At 45.0% G+C, this 18,135-nt stretch overlaps 1 protein-coding gene across 1 annotated transcript; it reads right to left on the bottom strand.

The window, feature by feature from the left end:
* Nucleotides 1-7,539: 7,539 nt before the first annotated feature.
* LOC124798550 (allergen Tha p 1-like) lies at nucleotides 7,540-17,792 on the bottom strand. The gene is made up of 2 exons (XM_047262002.1): nucleotides 17,572-17,792; nucleotides 7,540-7,802 (listed from the first exon to the last, which is right to left on the bottom strand). The coding sequence occupies exons 1-2, from the start codon at nucleotides 17,774-17,776 to the stop codon at nucleotides 7,609-7,611; spliced, it is 399 nt and encodes a 132-aa protein (XP_047117958.1). The 5' UTR covers nucleotides 17,777-17,792; the 3' UTR covers nucleotides 7,540-7,608.
* Between the last annotated feature and the right edge of the window lie 343 nt (nucleotides 17,793-18,135).

Below are 18,135 nucleotides of genomic sequence, written 5' to 3' on the forward strand. Positions count from 1 at the left end.
CATGGGTCGACAAGAGGTTCGTGAACTTACACCATTTATTGCCCGAACCGTTCGTTTCTGAGCCAAATATATCCTTTTAGAATGGGTATAGTTACCCCAAAAATGCAATGCCATACGATATAAGCAAATAAAAGTAAGCAAAGTAGTCTAATTTTCGTGTCAAACGATCGCTCACTTCTGATACCGTTCGAGTAGTAAAAATGGCTATATTGAGTCTTTGAACAAGATCCTGAACGTGGGCTTTCCACGACAGCTTACTATCTATATGAACACCTAGAAATTTGAACTGTTCAGTTTCACTAATCATATGCCTGTTCTGTGAAATGAAAACTTCAGGTTTTCTTGAATTCTGTGATAGAAACTGTAAACACTGAGTGTTACTGTGATTTAGCGTTAGTTTATTTTCCACAAGCCATGAACTTAGGTAATGTACTGCACTATTTGAAACCAAGTCAATATTGCACACAACATCCTTTACTACCAAGCTAGTGTCATCAGCAAACAGAAATATTTTAGAGTTACCTGTAATACTAGAGGGCATACCATTTATATAAATGAGGAACAGAAGTGGCCCCAACACTGATCCTTGGGGCACCCTCCACTTGACACTACCCCACTCAGACCCCACATCACAGCCGTTATCAACATTGTGAATAATGACCTTTCGCTGCCTGTTGGTAAAGTACGAGGTGAATCAATTGAGAGCTACTCCCCGTATTCTGTAATGGTCTAACTTCTGGAGCAATATTCTGCGATAAACACAACAAATGCCTTAGGTAAATCAAAAAATATGCCAAGCGTTCGAAACTTTTTGTTTGCCCGTCCAGCACCTCACAGAGAAAAGAGAATATAGCATTTTCAGTTGTTAAATGACTTCTAAAGCCGAACTGTACATCTGATAGCAAATCGTGTGATATGAAATGATCAATTATCCTTCAATAACTTTTCTAAAGACTGATGGTATAGAAATAGGTCTAAAATTATCTACATTATCCCTTTCTCTCTTTTTATAAGGCGCCTTTACTACTGAGTACTTTAATCACTCGAGAAACTGTCCATTCCTAAAGGAAAAATTTAAAAATATGGCTAAATACAGGGCTAACATGTACAGCACAGTACTTTAATATTCTGCTAGACACTCCATCATAACCATGATAGTCCTTAGTCTTCAGTGATCTAATTACTGACTCAATCTCCCTCTCATCTGTATCACAAAGGAGCATTTCAGGCATCAATCTCGGAAAGGCGTTTGCCAAGAAAGTTATATGACTTCGTATAGAAAATAAATTTTTATTTAATTCACCAGCAATGCTCAGAAAATGATTGTTAAATACTGGACATATAGCTGATTTATCAGTAACAGAAATATTTTCACTTCGAACTGACTTTATATCTTCAACCTTGTGCTGCTGACCAGACACTTCCTTCACAACTGTCCATATGGTTTTAACTTTATCCTGTGAATTAGCTATTCTATTTGCATACCACATACTCATTGCCTCCCTAATAGCATTTTTAAGCACCTTACAATACTGTTTGTAAGAGGCTCCTGTAGCTTGATTGTGACCTAACATTTTGATATAATTCCCGCTTTGTTCTACAAGATAGCCTTATCCCCCTAGTCATCCACTCAGGCTGTTTATTATTGATAGTACCCCCGTTTGGAACGTTCTAATGGAAAGCAATTCTCAAAGAGCATGAGAAATGTGTTAAGGAAAGTATTATATTTGTCATCTATGTTATCGGCACTATAAACATCCTACCACTCTTGTTCCTTGACAAGGTTTAAAAACCTCTCTATTGCTGTTGGATTAACTTTCCTACATAATTTGTAATTAAATAAGACACTGTTTTGAGTATAAAAGCCTTTTAGTGTTAAAATTTGTGCATCATGGTCTGAAAGGCCATTCACGCTTTTACTATTAGAATGTCCATCTAGTAATGAAGAATGAATAAAAATATTGTCTATGACTGTGCTACCGCTCCCCTGCACCCTAGTTGGAAAAAACACAGTCTGCATCAGATCTTATGAATTTAGGAGATCTACAAACATCCTTTTTCTTGCACCATCACATACAAAGTTAATATTGAAGTCACCACATGTAACTAATTTCTGGTACTTCCTACAAAGTGAATCGAGAACCTTCTCTAGCTTGAGCAGAAGTGCTCTGAAGTCGGAGTTAGGGGACCTATAAAGATCGACAATTAGAAGTTTAGTTCCATTAAATTCAACTGTCCCTGCACAACACTGAAATATCTGTTCAGTGCAGTTTCGTGATACGTCTATGGACTCAAATGGAATACTGTTTTTTAAGTACACAGCCACTCCCCCACCCTGAAAGGAACTCCTTGAGAAGCAGCCAGCTAATCTGTATCCTGGTAAAGGAAGCCTCTGAATTGTCAAATTATTTAAGTGGTTCTCTGATATACCAATAATATCAGTGTCAACATCTATAAGCAGTTCACTAACTTTATCTCTAATACCTCTTATATTTAGATGAAATACGCTAATTCCTTCTCTACTTGGAAGCATTACATCCTCAGAAGGTGAGCCCTTAGTTAGAGGGACTTCATTTAAGCAGGCATCATATCAGCTGACTTCAACCTGCCTGAAAAGGGTGCAGCTCTAACACCAACGACTACAGGAATTTTTCCATGAGTGACCCCACCACCACCACCCACTACACTCACTACTCTGTCACCTATAATCTTAGCCAGCCTCCCCTTCCCGTACCTATTGACGTGCAGGCCATGCCTAGTGAAACCCAATCTACTGATAGACCCAACTGGCACCATTGAGATATGACCCATGCCCTCTGCCATCAGCGCCCTCCCCAGCCACATGTTACCGCGCCCAACAGCCGCATTAAGGTGAGGCCAATCATGATGCTGAAGCAGTTGCACGAAATGCACGTTAGTTCCACCAGTTTGAGTAGCTATCTTTACCAGGTCACCACCTACATCATATTCCCCGTCCCTATCTAGGCTGTTGCCAGCTCCACCAACTATCACTACCTGATCCTCCTCCATAAAATTCCTACATAGCTCCCCTACGCTGTCAGTCACTTGAGCCAGCCCTGCACTAGGCTTCACAATGCTGGTCATCTGGTACTCACTCCCCAACATTTCCTGCAACTGCTGGCCCACACCTCTACCGTGAGAACTACCGAGCAGCAGAACCTTCTTCTTTCTGCTAGATTTTGCAACTAACCTAGGCCTCCTAATTACTGAGGACTTCTGCATGTTCCCCCTACATCTAGAGCTACACAAGACTCCTCTCCACTCAACTCAGTTGGTCAAATCTATTGCATATACGCAAAGTATAACTGTCTGAATACCTCCTCTTCCTAGCTGTCTTCTTCCCAACTGCCAGACCACTTCCCCATTTTCTTGTCATTTCCCTGGCGTCATGGCCATGGACACCTACCCAGATGGGCTCTAAACAAGGCAGACTGTGTAGCCTTTCAACTCTGCTGTCACCGTTGACTCTCCCCACATGATGCCATCGATGTTGTGATTGAGCAGGTCACTACAACGATCCTTCTTGTGCGGAAAACGCGATCCCTTGTTCAGGCTCTGAGCACTATGCGACTTAACTTCTGAGGTCATCAGTCGCCTAGAACTTAGTACTAATTAATCCTAACTAACCTAAGGACATCGCACACATCCATGCCCGAGGCAGGATTCGAACCTGCGACCGTAGCGGTCGCTCGGCTCCAGACTGTAGCGCCTAGAACCGCACGGCCACTCCGGCCGGCGACCCCTCGTTCTCTAGCGTGTCCCTGGCGAAAGGCAGTCCCTTGGTGGTCACCGGAAGTCGCTGAGGCAATTTAAGGCCGCCGGCTAGCTCTACAGCGACATAAGCGGCACCCTTTCCGAGAGCACCTAATAGCCTTTAAGAGTCTCCGTGCCCGCGATCGCCTGCTTATAAAACGACGGAAACAGGAGTGTTGGGAGAGGTATGTGACGACCATTGGGGGCCATACGTTACCTTCCCAAGTCTGGACGAAGATCAGACGTCTTTTTGAGTACCAGACCCCAACAAGTGGTCCTGGCGTTAACATCAATGGCGTGCTCTCTACCGACGCAAAAACGATTGCCGAGCACTTTTCTGAGCACTGTGCTCGAGTCTCTGCGTCGGAGAATTATACCCCCCCCCCTCTCCTCCCCCCCCCCCCAGCCTTTCGCACCCTGAAACGGCGGATGGAAAGTCCTCTCGTTCACCATATGCCACAGTGAACCCTATAACGCCCCATTTACAGAGTGGGAGCTCCTCAGCGCCCTTGCACACTTCCCCGACACAGCTCCTGGGCCGGATCGATCCACAGTCAGATGATTAAACATCTCTCGTCTGACTACAAGCGATATCTCCTCGTCCTCCAACCGGATCTGGTGCGATGGCGTCTTTCTGTCGCAATGGCGGGAGAGCATCATCATTTCGGTGCCAAAACCAGGTAAAACCCGCTTGATGTGGATAGCTATCAGCCCATCAGCCTCACCAACGTTCTCTGTAAGCTGCTGGAACGTATGGTGCGTCTGCTGTTGGGTTGGGTCCTGGAGTCACGTGGCCTGTTGGCTCCATGTCAGGGCGGCTTCCGCTAGGGTCGCTCTACCACTGATAATCTTGTGTCCCTCGAATCTGCCATCTGAACAGCCTTATACAGACGACAACACCTGGTTGCCGTTTTTTTTTTTTTTTTGACTTAAGTAAAGCATACGACACGACCTCGCGGCATCATATCCTTGCCACATTGTATGAGTGGGGTCTCCGGGGCCCGCTCCCGATTTTTATCCAAAACTTCCTGTCGCTCCGTACATTCCGTGTCCAAGTTGATGCCTCCCATATTTCCCCTTGTATTCAGGAGAATCGCGTTCCGCAGGACTCCGTATTGGGTGTATATATTTAATGTCCATTAACTGCCTAGCAGCAGCTGTAGGGCCATCGGTTTCCCCTTCTCTGTATGCGGATGACTTCTGCATTTCGTATTGCTCCTCCAGTACTGGTGTTGCTGGGCGGCGCCTACAGGAAGCCATTCACAAGGCACAGTCATGGACTCTAGCCCACAGCTTCCAGTTTTCAGCCGTGAAGTCGTGCGTCATGCACTTCTGTCGGTGTCGTATCGTTCATCTAGAACCAGAACTTTAATGACGATCCACTCACTGTAGTAGAGACATATGGATTCTTAGGACTGGTTTTCGACGTCCGATTGACTTGGCTACCTCACCTTCGTCAGCTTAAGCGGAAGTGCTGGCATTACCTCAATGACTTCCGTTGCCTGGGCAACACCAACTGGCGTGTAGATCGCTCTACGCTGCTGCAGCTCTACAGAGCCATTCTTCTGACTATGGGAGTCTGGTTTACGGTTCTGCGGCGCCCTCATCGTTGCGCTTACTCGACTCAGTGCACCACTGTGGCGTTCGCTTAGCGACGGGAGCTTTTAGAACGAGTCCGGTGACCAGTGCCCTTGTTGAAGCCACAGTCCCTCCATTGCCGATCCGAGTGCACAACTACTCGCCAGTTATGTTCCACACATTCGCAGTTCTCCTAAGCATCTTTTACCACCTCTACTCGAGGTCCATTCTCGTACACGTCCGTGGTATACTCCTCCGCCGAAGCTTCGTCTAGACCTTTTGTATGGCCCTAAGGACTTCGTTAATCCCGCCGCTCTCCGCTGTCACTTCCTCTCGATTCTTGGCGTGTTCCGGGGTTCTGAAGTTGTTTACACCGACGGCTCGATGGCTGATGGTAATGTTGGCTTCGCCTATGTCCACAGAGGCCATATTAAACAGCATTCCTTGCCCGCTGGCTGTAGTGTATTCACTGCAGAGCTTGTGGCCATATCTCGGGCACTTCAGTACATCCGTTCCTCTTCTGGTGAGTCGTTTCTCCTCTGTTCTGAATCCCTGAGGAGCTTACAAGCAATCTACCAGTGATACCCTCGCCATCCTTTGGTAGCGAACATTTAGGAGTCCATCTCTGCCCTGGAATTGTCCAGTCGTTCAGTGGTGTTTGTGTGGACCCCAGGACACGTTGGAATCCCAGGCAATGAACTAGCTGACAGGCTGGCCAAACAGGCTACGCGGAAACCGCTCCTGGAGATGGACATCTCTGAAACTAACCTGCGTTCTGTCTTACGCCACAAGGTTTCTCGGCTTTAGGAAACGGAGTGGCATAACAGTATGCACAGTAAACTGGTTGTCGTTAAGAAGACTACGAATGTGTGGAAGTCTTCCCTGTGGGCTTCTAGCACGGAATCAGTTGTCCTTTGTGGGCTCCGCATTGGCCATATGTGGCTCACACATGGTTACCTCCTCTGTGGCGAGGACCCACCTCAATGTCGCTGCGGCTCCCAAATAACAGTCGTCCTACTCTTGCTGGACTGCCCACTTTTAGCCGCTCTGAGCCGAACTTTTAACTTTCCCAGCACCCTACCTCCGGTGTTGGGCGACAATGCCTCAACAGCAGCTTTAGTTTTAGTTTTATTCGTGAGGGTGGGTTTTATCATTTGATCTGGGTTTTAGCGCATGTCCTTTGTCCCTCTGTGTCCTCCACCCTAGGACTTTTAGGGTGGAAGTTTTAATGTGTTGCAGAGTGGCTGGCTTCTCCTTTTTTATTCTCATGGTCAGCCAGCCATGGTAATCTGCTTTCTTGTTTTTAATCTCTGTTTCCTGTTTCTTGCGTCTCTATGTGGTTTTCGTGCCCTATTTTGTCCATTGCAGTGTTTGTTGTCCTTCTGTCGTTCTTCTGGAAAACAATGTCACATTCCAAAACATGAGCTCACGACCTACTGCTTTTACAAGAAAATCATGTGTCTCAAGTGCATGATAGTAGTGTCTTGTAACTCTCCTGAGTTCAGCGACTCATTCATCATGTGGAGACAACGACTCAGTTTTTCAGATGGACGGAGGAAAGGGCAGGCAGACAACGTAGAGCGTAGCTGAATGTTTGTGGCCATGGATTCAACTTTCCGTCCAAGACCGTAGCAACATTTTCATCACCTAAATGTCATCAGCGGGTGTCCTTGATATGTGCGACGATGAGGAGCAAAATCATGTTTTACATTATGTGTTACCAGAAGTATATGAATCAAAGAACATTGTACAATAGGGATCAAGCGAATGAGACAGTGCAGCTGTTTAGATAGTGACCTCGTATTCGGTGGAGTTCGCTCTGTACGGTCATCCTTATTTGAGTTTTCTAAAGTTTTCCTAAATGACTTCAAGGAAAAAGGCCGAGATGATTCGTTCGGCAAGGCCACGGCTGACCATCTGTCCCATTCTCATAGAACGTACTTAGGTATTCTGTGTATATTTACGTTCTGAGTTATTGTGTTTGATTCTATCAGCATGACAATTCCAATGTTGTTGCGAGATGATGCTTCGATGAATAAAAATAAATAAAATAAAAAATAAAAAAACATAAAAAGGGTACGTATTATTGCCTCCGCTTATGGTGCGCTTCTTAATAGGCGTAACACGAAATCGTGGGAAGCATGCGATTGGTATTTCATGGGGCTCGTCAATGGTTTAATTGAAATATTGATTTTTAAGTAAGCAACGCTTTTATTGTCGTGAACAGATCTACAGTTTGTACTGTATACAAGAGCATTACACAGCAACACCATATTGTTTCCACTGTGCGCCGTTCCTCCTCCTGAATTCGCCCTGTGGGTCGTACTGGTTCAGGACCTTCTGCCACTCATTCGGTCTGTTGTTGGACAGGTACGCCATGAACCTGAACACCTTCAGCTCGTCGTCCGTACAGCTGTTGCACCCTTTCTCCAATAGCCGCCACATGGTATCTGTCGACAGTAGATTGGTTACATAAAGCATTGTGCACAGATAAAACAGTTACATTTAATTTGTTTTGTAGAAGGTCGTGTCCGAAAACTACGGTTGCACATGAATATTAACTATGACTCCGTTGATTGCTACACCAGCCATATCAGACTCATTGTGTCACACTATTACATCCACTTGCCTTGTGCCTTGAAATGCGACTTAGTCTACATTTTTAGATAAAATTTGTTTAGTCAAAAATGAGTAACTGGATTTTCCTAGCAATAGTGAATACTGAATTTTAAATGCTTAATTTAAAATGAAACTGAAAGACATTGCAAAGATTATGTAAAGTGTACTTAAAAAAGTACATGTAGAGACGACGATCGTCAACAGTGACCGATGAGTGCACATAAACTACATTATTCTTCTAAGAGTTATTTAAAATACACTACTGTTCTCAGAACCACAAAGAAATGTTCGTATTAGTAACGAGTAGCCGTCAAATAAAGATCATGATCCACATACAAATAAAACGTGGAAACGAACTAGAAGATTCAAGTGAAGTTACTTAAGTAATTGTGTGTGTGTGTGTGTGTGTGTGTGTGTGTGTGTGCGTAGAAAGAGGTGTTCATAAGAGAAGCGTGATGTAAGATGTAAATGGAACCATTTGTTTCGCACAAAACCTTCTTATAAAAACTTCAATATAAACCCATTCAGGACAATACCACCCAACTCACCAGTGAATTAGTTTTATTGTGTACGCAGGTTAACAATAACGTCCCCGTTAACTTTTCATCAGGCGCTACAACTGTCGTACAGCAATGATAATCTTTTTGCAAATGGTTAGAAGGCTGGGTGTAACCTATAAATTATCCTAATTTCAGGGTCTTAAAGGGAACTTACATCTTAAAGAATCTTATTCTAAATGACGGTAGTTCGTCAACGGAAAGTATGAGCTTCCTAACTAAAAAGTTATTGAAGAAGTGTGAGAATTTTGGTATAATATCTAAGACGGATTGAAGAATTTGAAGAATAAGTACACAAGATAACGGAGCTAAAGGAGCTCATGCAAGAGTTTTTCTGGTACCTATAAGAGTAATATTTGGAAGTCAGATGTCTGAAACAGAGCATTTTGTGGATCACGAGAAATGGCAGGGAAAAAGAATTAGAAATATTTTATACATTGTCCCATGGAAGACTGATAAAAAACTGCATGATACGTAAAGTACAAAATAAAAATATTCTAGAAAAAATTCGTGAGAAAAGAATCGTGCAGAAACTGCTACCAGAACAAAGCATAAGGCAAGTCGAATAACTAATAACTAAGAGCGCAAACTCGTAAGATAATTCGTTAAATCCATAGGCCGGCTTCACACTCTCTTTCTTTCGAGATGTCTCTTAACATATGCCATATGAGCTTAGCTTTATAGAATTCAAGAACGCTTGAAATACAGATCATCAGGTTATTAACAAGATGAAGTTCGAAAGTAATCCACGCACAGACACGGACTTGCCCTAGCACTTTGGCTAATATAATGGGTGTGAGCAGGAAATTATAATTTTCCATTCTTCCATCATTGAAAATTTTTAGTGTTATTGTAGAATGTGCAAAGCACCAAGTGAAACCACAATGCTCATATCGAAACCCAAGAGCATAGACGTTCAAATAACGTGGGAACAATGACTTTTAAAACAAACACTCCGAGCGAGGTGGCGAAGTGGTTAGCACACTGGTCTCGCTTCGGAGGAACAACGGTTTAAATGCCCGTCCGGCCATCATGATATAGGCCTGCCGAAAGAGGACAATACTGGTGCACGTACAAGTGTGTTTCGGAGCACATCGTTCGTCGTACATTGCTGAACAAGGAGCTCCGCAACAGATCACCCCTACATGTTCACATATTGACCCAACGACGTCAATTACGATTGCAGTGGGCACGGTACCATCGGGATTCCACAGTCGATCAACGGAAACATGTGAGCTCTTCGAGTGAATAGCATTTTTGCTACAGTAGGTCGACGGACGCCTCTGCAAACGCCGTCATCGAGGTGAACGGCATCTCGAAACGTGTAGTGTGCCACGGACGCAGGCTGGTGGAACAGGTGTTATGCTATGCGAGATATCCGCTGCTCTTTCACGGAACGCCGGCCGGAGTGGCCGTGCGGTTCTGGGCGTTACAGTCTGGAACCGAGCGACCGCTACAGTCGCAGGTTCGAATCCTGCCTCGGGCATGGATGTGTGTGATGTCCTTAGGTTAGTTAGGTTTAATTAGTTCTAAGTTCTAGGCGACTGATGACCTCAGAAGTTAAGCTGCATAGTGCTCAGAGCCATTTGAACCATTTTTTCATGGAACCGTTGGCGGTAATCGAAGACACGCTGACAGCTGCGAACCGCCTGCATCCCTTCAGGCTTGATGTCTTTTCCGATGGCGATGCCACCTTTCAGCAGTATAACTGTCCGTGTCTCGGAGCTACAACCTTGTTACAATGGTTTGAGGAGCATTATAGCGAATTCTCGATATCTCTGCGACCAAATTCTCCTGATGTAATTCCTAGGGGAAATCTCACCAATGCATTGCTCAAAAATAGTTATTCGTTCGCTGAGGTGATAAAAATGTTAACGCTACCGCGTAGAAATCACAGGGATGCTCAAGCACGAGTGAAATCGATAATTTTCTTGTCCTTCATTAAGGGCGTTACTGAACGCATAGGAAAAATCTTGGAAAAGCGGAATATCGTGGTAATATACAAGCCGACCCGGAAGATACAAAATGGCCCAAAATCGGCTAAGGATACTAGCCAACCGCTGGAATAACCAGGAATTTATAGGATTCCGTGTAGTTATGGGGAAGTGTACATGGGTATTACGAAAAGAATGATCAAAAAACGATTAGAAGAGCACAAAACAGTTGTAGAAGAGGGTAGAGTGACAGATCAGCTTTTGCGGGACATGCTTTGCAACCAGTAGAACACCACATTCAGTTTGATAGAACCCAAGTACTGGCACGCACAAACAGGTACTCCGTAAGGTTTTACGGAGAGGCCAAAGAGATTGTAAAGCACCCGGAATTTTAATAGGAAGGAAGAGGGCATGAAACTGGATGACACCTGGATTTCGGTGCTGAAGATGATGAGTACTAGCCTTTCACCATGGTGTGGCAGCAACAGCGGACGACAGCTACTGACAACATCCAATTGCACTCGAGCTTTCAGAACATGTGACGTCACGCTACTGCGCGGAAGCGTGCCGAAGCGGAATTTCGCTGTTGTCAGTAGCGCGCCATGATGCGAATCGGACATTCAAAGTAGCTATGATCCCCCTTGAAAATTTTCTCCGCAGGTGGGGAAGAAACGTTGGGTTTTAACATGAAATACATTCGACCACGCTATAATTACCCAGAACATATTATTAATTGTGAATCCTATGGAACCTGTCTGGGTCGCTATAGTGCGCCACCACCGCGTACGAAAATCAGCGGACCGTTAATTATCTACATCTACATCTATACTCCGCGAGCCACCTTACGGTGTGTGGCGGAGGGTACTTATTGTACCACTATCTGATCCCCCCTTCCCTGTTCCATTCACGAATTGTGCGTGGGAAGAACGACTGCTTGTAAGTCTCCGTATTTGCTCTAATTTCTCGGATCTTTTCGTTGTGATCATTACGCGAGATATATGTGGGCGGTAGTAATATGTTGCCCATCTCTTCCCGGAATGTGCTCTCTCGTAATTTCGATAATAAACCTCTCCGTATTGCGTAACGCCTTTCTTGAAGTGTCCGCCACTGGAGCTTGTTCAGCATCTCCGTAACGCTCTCGCGCTGACTAAATGTCCCCATGACGAATCGCGCTGCTTTTCGCTGGATCATGTCTATCTCTTCTATTAATCCAACCTGGTAAGGGTCCCATACTGATGAGCAATACTCAAGAATCGGACGAACAAGCGTTTTGTAAGCTACAATTTTCGTCGATGAGTCACATTTCCTTAGAATTCTTCCTATGAATCTCAACCTGGCGCCTGCTTTTCCCACTATTTGTTTTATGTGATCATTCCACTTCAGATCGCTCCGGATAGTAACTCCTAAGTATTTTACGGTCGTTACCGCTTCCAATGATTTACCACCTATGGCATAATCGTACTGGAATGGATTTCTGCTCCTATGTATGCGCATTATATTACATTTATCTACGTTTAGGGAAAGCTGCCAGCTGTCGCACCATGCATTAATCCTCTGCAGGTCCTCCTGGAGTACGTACGAGTCTTCTGATGTTGCTACTTTCTTGTAGACAACCGTGTCATCTGCAAATAGCCTCACGGAGCTACCGATGTTGTCAACTAAGTCATTTATGTATATTGTAAACAATAAAGGTCCTATCACGCTTCCCTGCGGTACTCCCGAAATTACCTCTACATCTGCAGATTTTGAACCGTTAAGAATGACATGTTGTGTTCTTTCTTCTAGGAAATCCTGAATCCAATCACAAACCTGGTCCGATATTCCGTAAGCTCGTATTTTTTTCACTAAACGTAAGTGCGGAACCGTATCAAATGCCTTCCTGAAGTCCAGGAATACGGCATCAATCTGCTCGCCAGTGTCTACGGCACTGTGAATTTCTTGGGCAAATAGGGCGAGCTGAGTTTCACATGATCTCTGTTTGCGGAATCCATGTTGGTTATGATGAAGGAGATTTGTATTATCTAAGAACGTCATAATACGAGAACACAAAACATGTTCCATTATTCTACAACAGATTGACGTAAGCGAAATAGGCCTATAATTATTCGCATCTGATTTATGACCCTTCTTGAAAATGGGAACGACCTGCGCTTTCTTCCAGTCGCTAGGTACTTTACGTTCTTCCAGCGATCTACGATAAATTGCTGATAGAAAGGGGGCAAGTTCTTTAGCATAATCACTGTAGAATCTTAAGGGTATCTCGTCTGGTCCGGATGCTTTTCCGCTACTAAGTGATAGCAGTTGTTTTTCAATTCCGATATCGTTTATTTCAATATTTTCCATTTTGGCGTCCGTGCGACGGCTGAAGTCAGGGACCGTGTTACGATTTTCCGCAGTGAAACAGTTTCGGAACACTGAATTCAGTATTTCTGCCTTTCTTCGGTCGTCCTCTGTTTCGGTGCCATCGTGGTCAACGAGTGACTGAATAGGGGATTTAGATCCGCTTACCGATTTTACATATGAACAAAACTTTTTAGGGTTCTTGTTTAGATTGTTTGCCAATGTTTTATGTTCGAATTCGTTGAATGCGTCTCTCATTGCTCTCTTTACGCTCTTTTTCGCTTCGTTCAGCTTTTCCTTATCAGCTATGATTCGACTACTCTTAAACCTATGATGAAGCTTTCTTTGTTTCCGTAGTACCTTTCGTACATGATTGTTATACCACGGTGGATCTTTCCCCTCGCTTTGGACCTTAGTCGGTACGAACTTATCTAAGGCGTACTGGACGATGTTTCTGAATTTTTTCCATTTTTGTTCCACATCCTCTTCCTCAGAAATGAACGTTTGATGGTGGTCACTCAGATATTCTGCGATTTGTGCCCTATCACTCTTGTTAAGCAAATATATTTTCCTTCCTTTCTTGGCATTTCTTATTACACTTGTAGTCATTGATGCAACCACTGACTTATGATCACTGATACCCTCTTCTACATTCACGGAGTCGAAAAGTTCCGGTCTATTTGTTGCTATGAGGTCTAAAACGTTAGCTTCACGAGTTGGTTCTCTAACTATCTGCTCGAAGTAATTCTCGGACAAGGCAGTCAGGATAATGTCACAAGAGTCTCTGTCCCTGGCTCCAGTTCTGATTGTGTGACTATCCCATTCTATAACTGGTAGATTGAAGTCTCCCCCTATTACAATAGTATGATCACGAAACTTCTTCACGACGTTCTGCAGGTTCTCTCTGAGGCGCTCAACTACTACGGTTGCAGATGCAGGTGGTCTATAGAAGCATCCGACTATCATATCTGACCCACCTTTGATACTTAACTTAACCCAGATTATTTCACATTCGCATTCACTAATAACTTCACTGGATATTATTGAATTCTTTACTGCTATAAATACTCCTCCACCATTGGCGTTTATCCTATCCTTGCGGTATATATTCCATTCTGTGTCTAGGATTTCGCTACTGTTCACTTCCGGTTTTAACCAACTTTCCGTTCCTAATACTATATGCGCACTATTTCCTTCAATAAGAGATACTAATTCAGGAACCTTGCCCTGGATACTCCTGCAGTTTACCAATATTACGTTAACTTTTCCTGTTTTTGGTCTCTGAGGACGGACGTTCTTTATCAACGATGATAATGTCCTCTCTGGTAAGCCGTCAGGTATTTTATCGTTTCGCCCAAGGGGGGGTCCCTCTAACCTAAAAAACCCCCGTGTGCACGCCACACGTACTCTGCTACCCTAGTAGCTGCTTCCGGTGTGTAGTGCACGCCTGACCTGTCTAGGGGGGCCCTACAGTTCTCCACCCAATAACGGAGGTCGATGAATTTGCAACCATTATAGTCGCAGAGTCGTCTGAGCCTCTGGTTTAGACCCTCCACACGGCTCCAAACCAGAGGACCGCGATCGACTCTGGGCACTATGCTGCAGATATTAAGCTCAGCTTGCACTCCGCGTGCGATGCTGGTTGTCTTCACCAAATCAGCCAGCCGCCGGAAGGAACCAAGTATGGCCTCAGAACCCAAGCGGCAGGCGTCATTCGTTCCGACATGTGCTACTATCTGCAGCCGGTCACACCCAGTGCGTTCAATAGCTGCTGGAAGGGCCTCCTCCACATTACGGACGAGACCCCCCGGCAAGCACACCGAGTGCACACTGGCATTCTTCCCCGACCTACCCGCTATTTTCCTGAGGGGCTCCATAACCCGCCTAACGTTGGAGCTCCCTATAACTAATAGGCCCGCCCTCTGTGACTGTCGGGACCTTGCCGGAGAATCGGCCACTGGCCCAACAGGCGAGGCATCCTGTGGTGGCTCGGAAACGATGTCATCACCACTAGGAAGCACCCCGTACCTGTTGGAAAGGGGTAAGGCAGCTGCCACGCGGCCAGATCCCACCTTTGCCTTTCGGCCAGGCACGCGCGAGCCCACCACTGTCCGCCATTCACCCTGGAGTGATGGCTGACCGGTAAGATGCTCACTGCCGGAAGACGCAGCGACATCAGGGGTTCCATGTGATTCCAAGGCCACCGAAGTAGGCATAGGTCTCACCACAGTTGCCCCAACGCCACTACGAGCCGACGCCTGCGCCTCGAGCTCGATGAGCCTAACAGACAAAGCCTCCACCTGCCCCCGAAGAGTGGCCAATTCTCCTTGCGTCCGCTCACAACAACCACAGTCCCTACACATGACTATGTTTACCCTACTCTATACGGTGACAAATTCCCAAGATAATCTTCTGATGAGCTACTCTGATAATCAAGAAACACTCACTGAAATACGAGACGCGAAAACTACTCTAGGTTTTGCCAGAAAAACTATTTAAAAGCTAAGCGCAGCAAATCAGTACAAAAACGCTTTATACAAACAGTACTCGCTGCTGCTGGTGCTCTCGCTCTGGCTGTCACAAGACAGTGCGTAAACATCTAATACCGCATACATCCTCAAACCTACCAACAAACTGTAGTATCCCTGGTAAGCAGAATCAGTGATGTATTTCGTTCCAAAGACGGACGAACAAGCTACTAAGCAGGTGTTTCAGTTCATCTGTGTATGATTCCTACTACCTGATCAGCGACGAAGAGATTGAAATAATGTATGAAGAGATAGAAGAAATCACACAGATCATTAAAGGAAACGAAAAGTTGTCTAGAAGGAATTGATACCGGATTGTAGCTTATCCCTCATATTCTTCAATCTATATTTTGCACTAGTTTTGAAGAAGATCAAAGATAAATCTGGAAGGGATAATAAAGTTCAGTGAGAAGAAATATAAACCTTAGGGTTTACTGGTGACATTGTGATTCTATAGTGGACTTATATCAGTTGAACGGAATGAACAGTGTGTTGAAAAGAAGTTATAAGACGAACGTCCACGAATGTAAAACAAGGATAATGGAATTTAGACGAATTAAAGCAGGCGATGCTGAGGGAATTAGATTAGCAAGTAGTGGATGAGTTTTGATGTTTTGGGCAGTAAAAGAACTGAAGACGGCAATACAGTGAATATATGAAAAACAGACTGACAGTAGCAGAAAGGCGTTTGTATGTTAATATATAGTATCAGGTTAAGCGTTAGAAAGTATTTTCACAAAGTATTTGTCTCAAGAGTAGCTTTGACTGTGAGTGAAACGTGAACGACAAACACTCCAGGTAAGAAGAGAATAAAAGATTTTCAAATGTGGTACTGCAGAGGAATTCTGAATATTAGATGGGTAGACTGGATAACTAATGGCAGGTACGGAATCGAATTGGAGAAAAAAAAAGACATTAATGGCACATATTGACTAAATGAAGGGATCTATTGATACATCATATCCGAAACGCATGCAGGAATTTGGTTTTGGACGGAGGTGTGGGAAGTAATATTTGTGGAACTTCCGAATATAGTAAGAGGGTTGAAATAAATGTAGGTTACAGTAGCTACATTGAGATAAAGAAATTTGCACAGTATAGACCATGGTGAAGACCTGCACCAGTTTTCGAACTGAGGTCCACAATAGATCAATATACAGGGTGAAAAGTATTTAAACCGACAAACTCAGGGAGGTTGTAGGGGACATCAAAACAAATATTTTTCCCTAATGTTATTTTTTCCTATGAGGAGTATTCAAACCGGTAGAGGAAGATCTCTCTGGTCGAAAATTAATTAAACCAACAAACACTTTTCCATTTTTTTATGACCAAGAGACAAAACATTAACACAACCCAATTTCAGTTCCTCTTCTGATGCAACAGGAGTTGCGTAAACAGGGTTGCGCATCTAGCCCCAGACAAAAAAGTCCAGAGGGGACATATCTGGGGATCGAGCAGGCCATGGTACCGGACCACCTCTGCCAATCCACATTTCTGGAAACCGTCGGTCCAGGAATCGACGCACACGACGACCGAAATGTGTCGGCACCCCGTCATGTTGGTACCACTTCCGTTGTCTTGTAGGGAGCGGGACATCTTCCAGTAGTTCTGGCAATGCTCTGGCGAGAAAATTGTAATAGTGTCTGCCATTTAATGGGCTAGGTAGCAGATACGGCCCAATTAAACAGTCCCCAACAACACGGACCCACACATTAACGAAGAACCGCACTGATTGAAGGATCCCGCTCCACATGCTGCAAGACAGCTTCCTCAAATTGCAGCGTTCTTACCGTGCGACGGCGTCCCTGTACAGGTAATCTGCTAAATGACCCGGTCTCACGCAGACGTTGGTACACAGCAGCAAAGATCGTATGATGCAGGATGCGGCGATTAGGATATTGTTGTTGATAAACCCGTTGTGCAGCTCGTCCGTTGTGGTGCGCTACGTAGTACGCACCAACCATATCAGTGTACTCACTCCAGGTGTATCGCTCCGTTAGTAAACAGAGACAATGCACTACTACACTGGTGGACAGCAGTTGCCATCAACTGAAGAGCGTATTACGGCGTCTAACAACTGACGTGCGTAATACGGCCTCCACCGGTTTAAATAATCCTCATAGGAAAAAATGACATTAGGGAAAATTTTTTGTTTTGATGTCCCCTACAACCTCCCAGAGTTTCTCGGTTTAAATACTTTTCACCCTGTATAAGGCAGTTGCAGAATAAAAGAAAACTCACATTTAATGGCGACTGTGTTGGAGCCGCAGACTTGGTAGTCATCACTGCCAAAGATGCAGCGCATGGTGTCCTGGAAGGCGGCCTCGTCCCGCATCGGAGAGTCGACGTCGAGCACCGCCGGGGCGGCGAAACTGGCGGAGACCATCTCCGCGCAGACGGCGAGCAGAGCGCCTGCGAAGGCCAGGGCTATGTGAAGACGCGCCATCGTGACCGCAGTCTGAGCTGGCCAGGGGTCCGCGTCTCTTATAGTGGCCACCAGACGTCCTTGAGGCGCGGTCTCAGGCTGACGTAGTAAGCAGCGCGAGAGGAGGCGGAACGAATGCAGCACCCCGACTTCCTGTCGCAGAGGTCGTTACTTGCCGTGCTTCGTCTTACGTCAAAGCAACGTTGCATACGTGATATGTTAATCACAGTCCGTTGCTATCTCGGACCGCTCCGGACAGCATGCGCTGTTATCTGCGTTGCAAACGGACGAGACTGCGGTAGAACCTATCGTAAGTGATGTGGTAAATTCACCTCGTAAGAATTGGAGACCGATAAAGCAGCGTTCAGACTAGAAAGAGT

The sequence above is a fragment of the Schistocerca piceifrons genome, chromosome 5 (genome assembly GCF_021461385.2).
Source record: "Schistocerca piceifrons isolate TAMUIC-IGC-003096 chromosome 5, iqSchPice1.1, whole genome shotgun sequence".
In the NCBI taxonomy this organism is placed as follows: Eukaryota; Metazoa; Arthropoda; class Insecta; order Orthoptera; family Acrididae; genus Schistocerca; species Schistocerca piceifrons.

Coding starts and splice junctions, on each gene's coding strand:
- LOC124798550 (XM_047262002.1), bottom strand. CDS start 17,776: ATGGCGCGTCTTCACATAGCCCTGGCCTTCGCAGGCGCTCTGCTCGCC. Junction 7,803..17,571: donor CAACACAGTCGCCATTAAAT/GTGAGTTTTCTT, acceptor TACTGTCGACAG/ATACCATGTGGCGGCTATTG.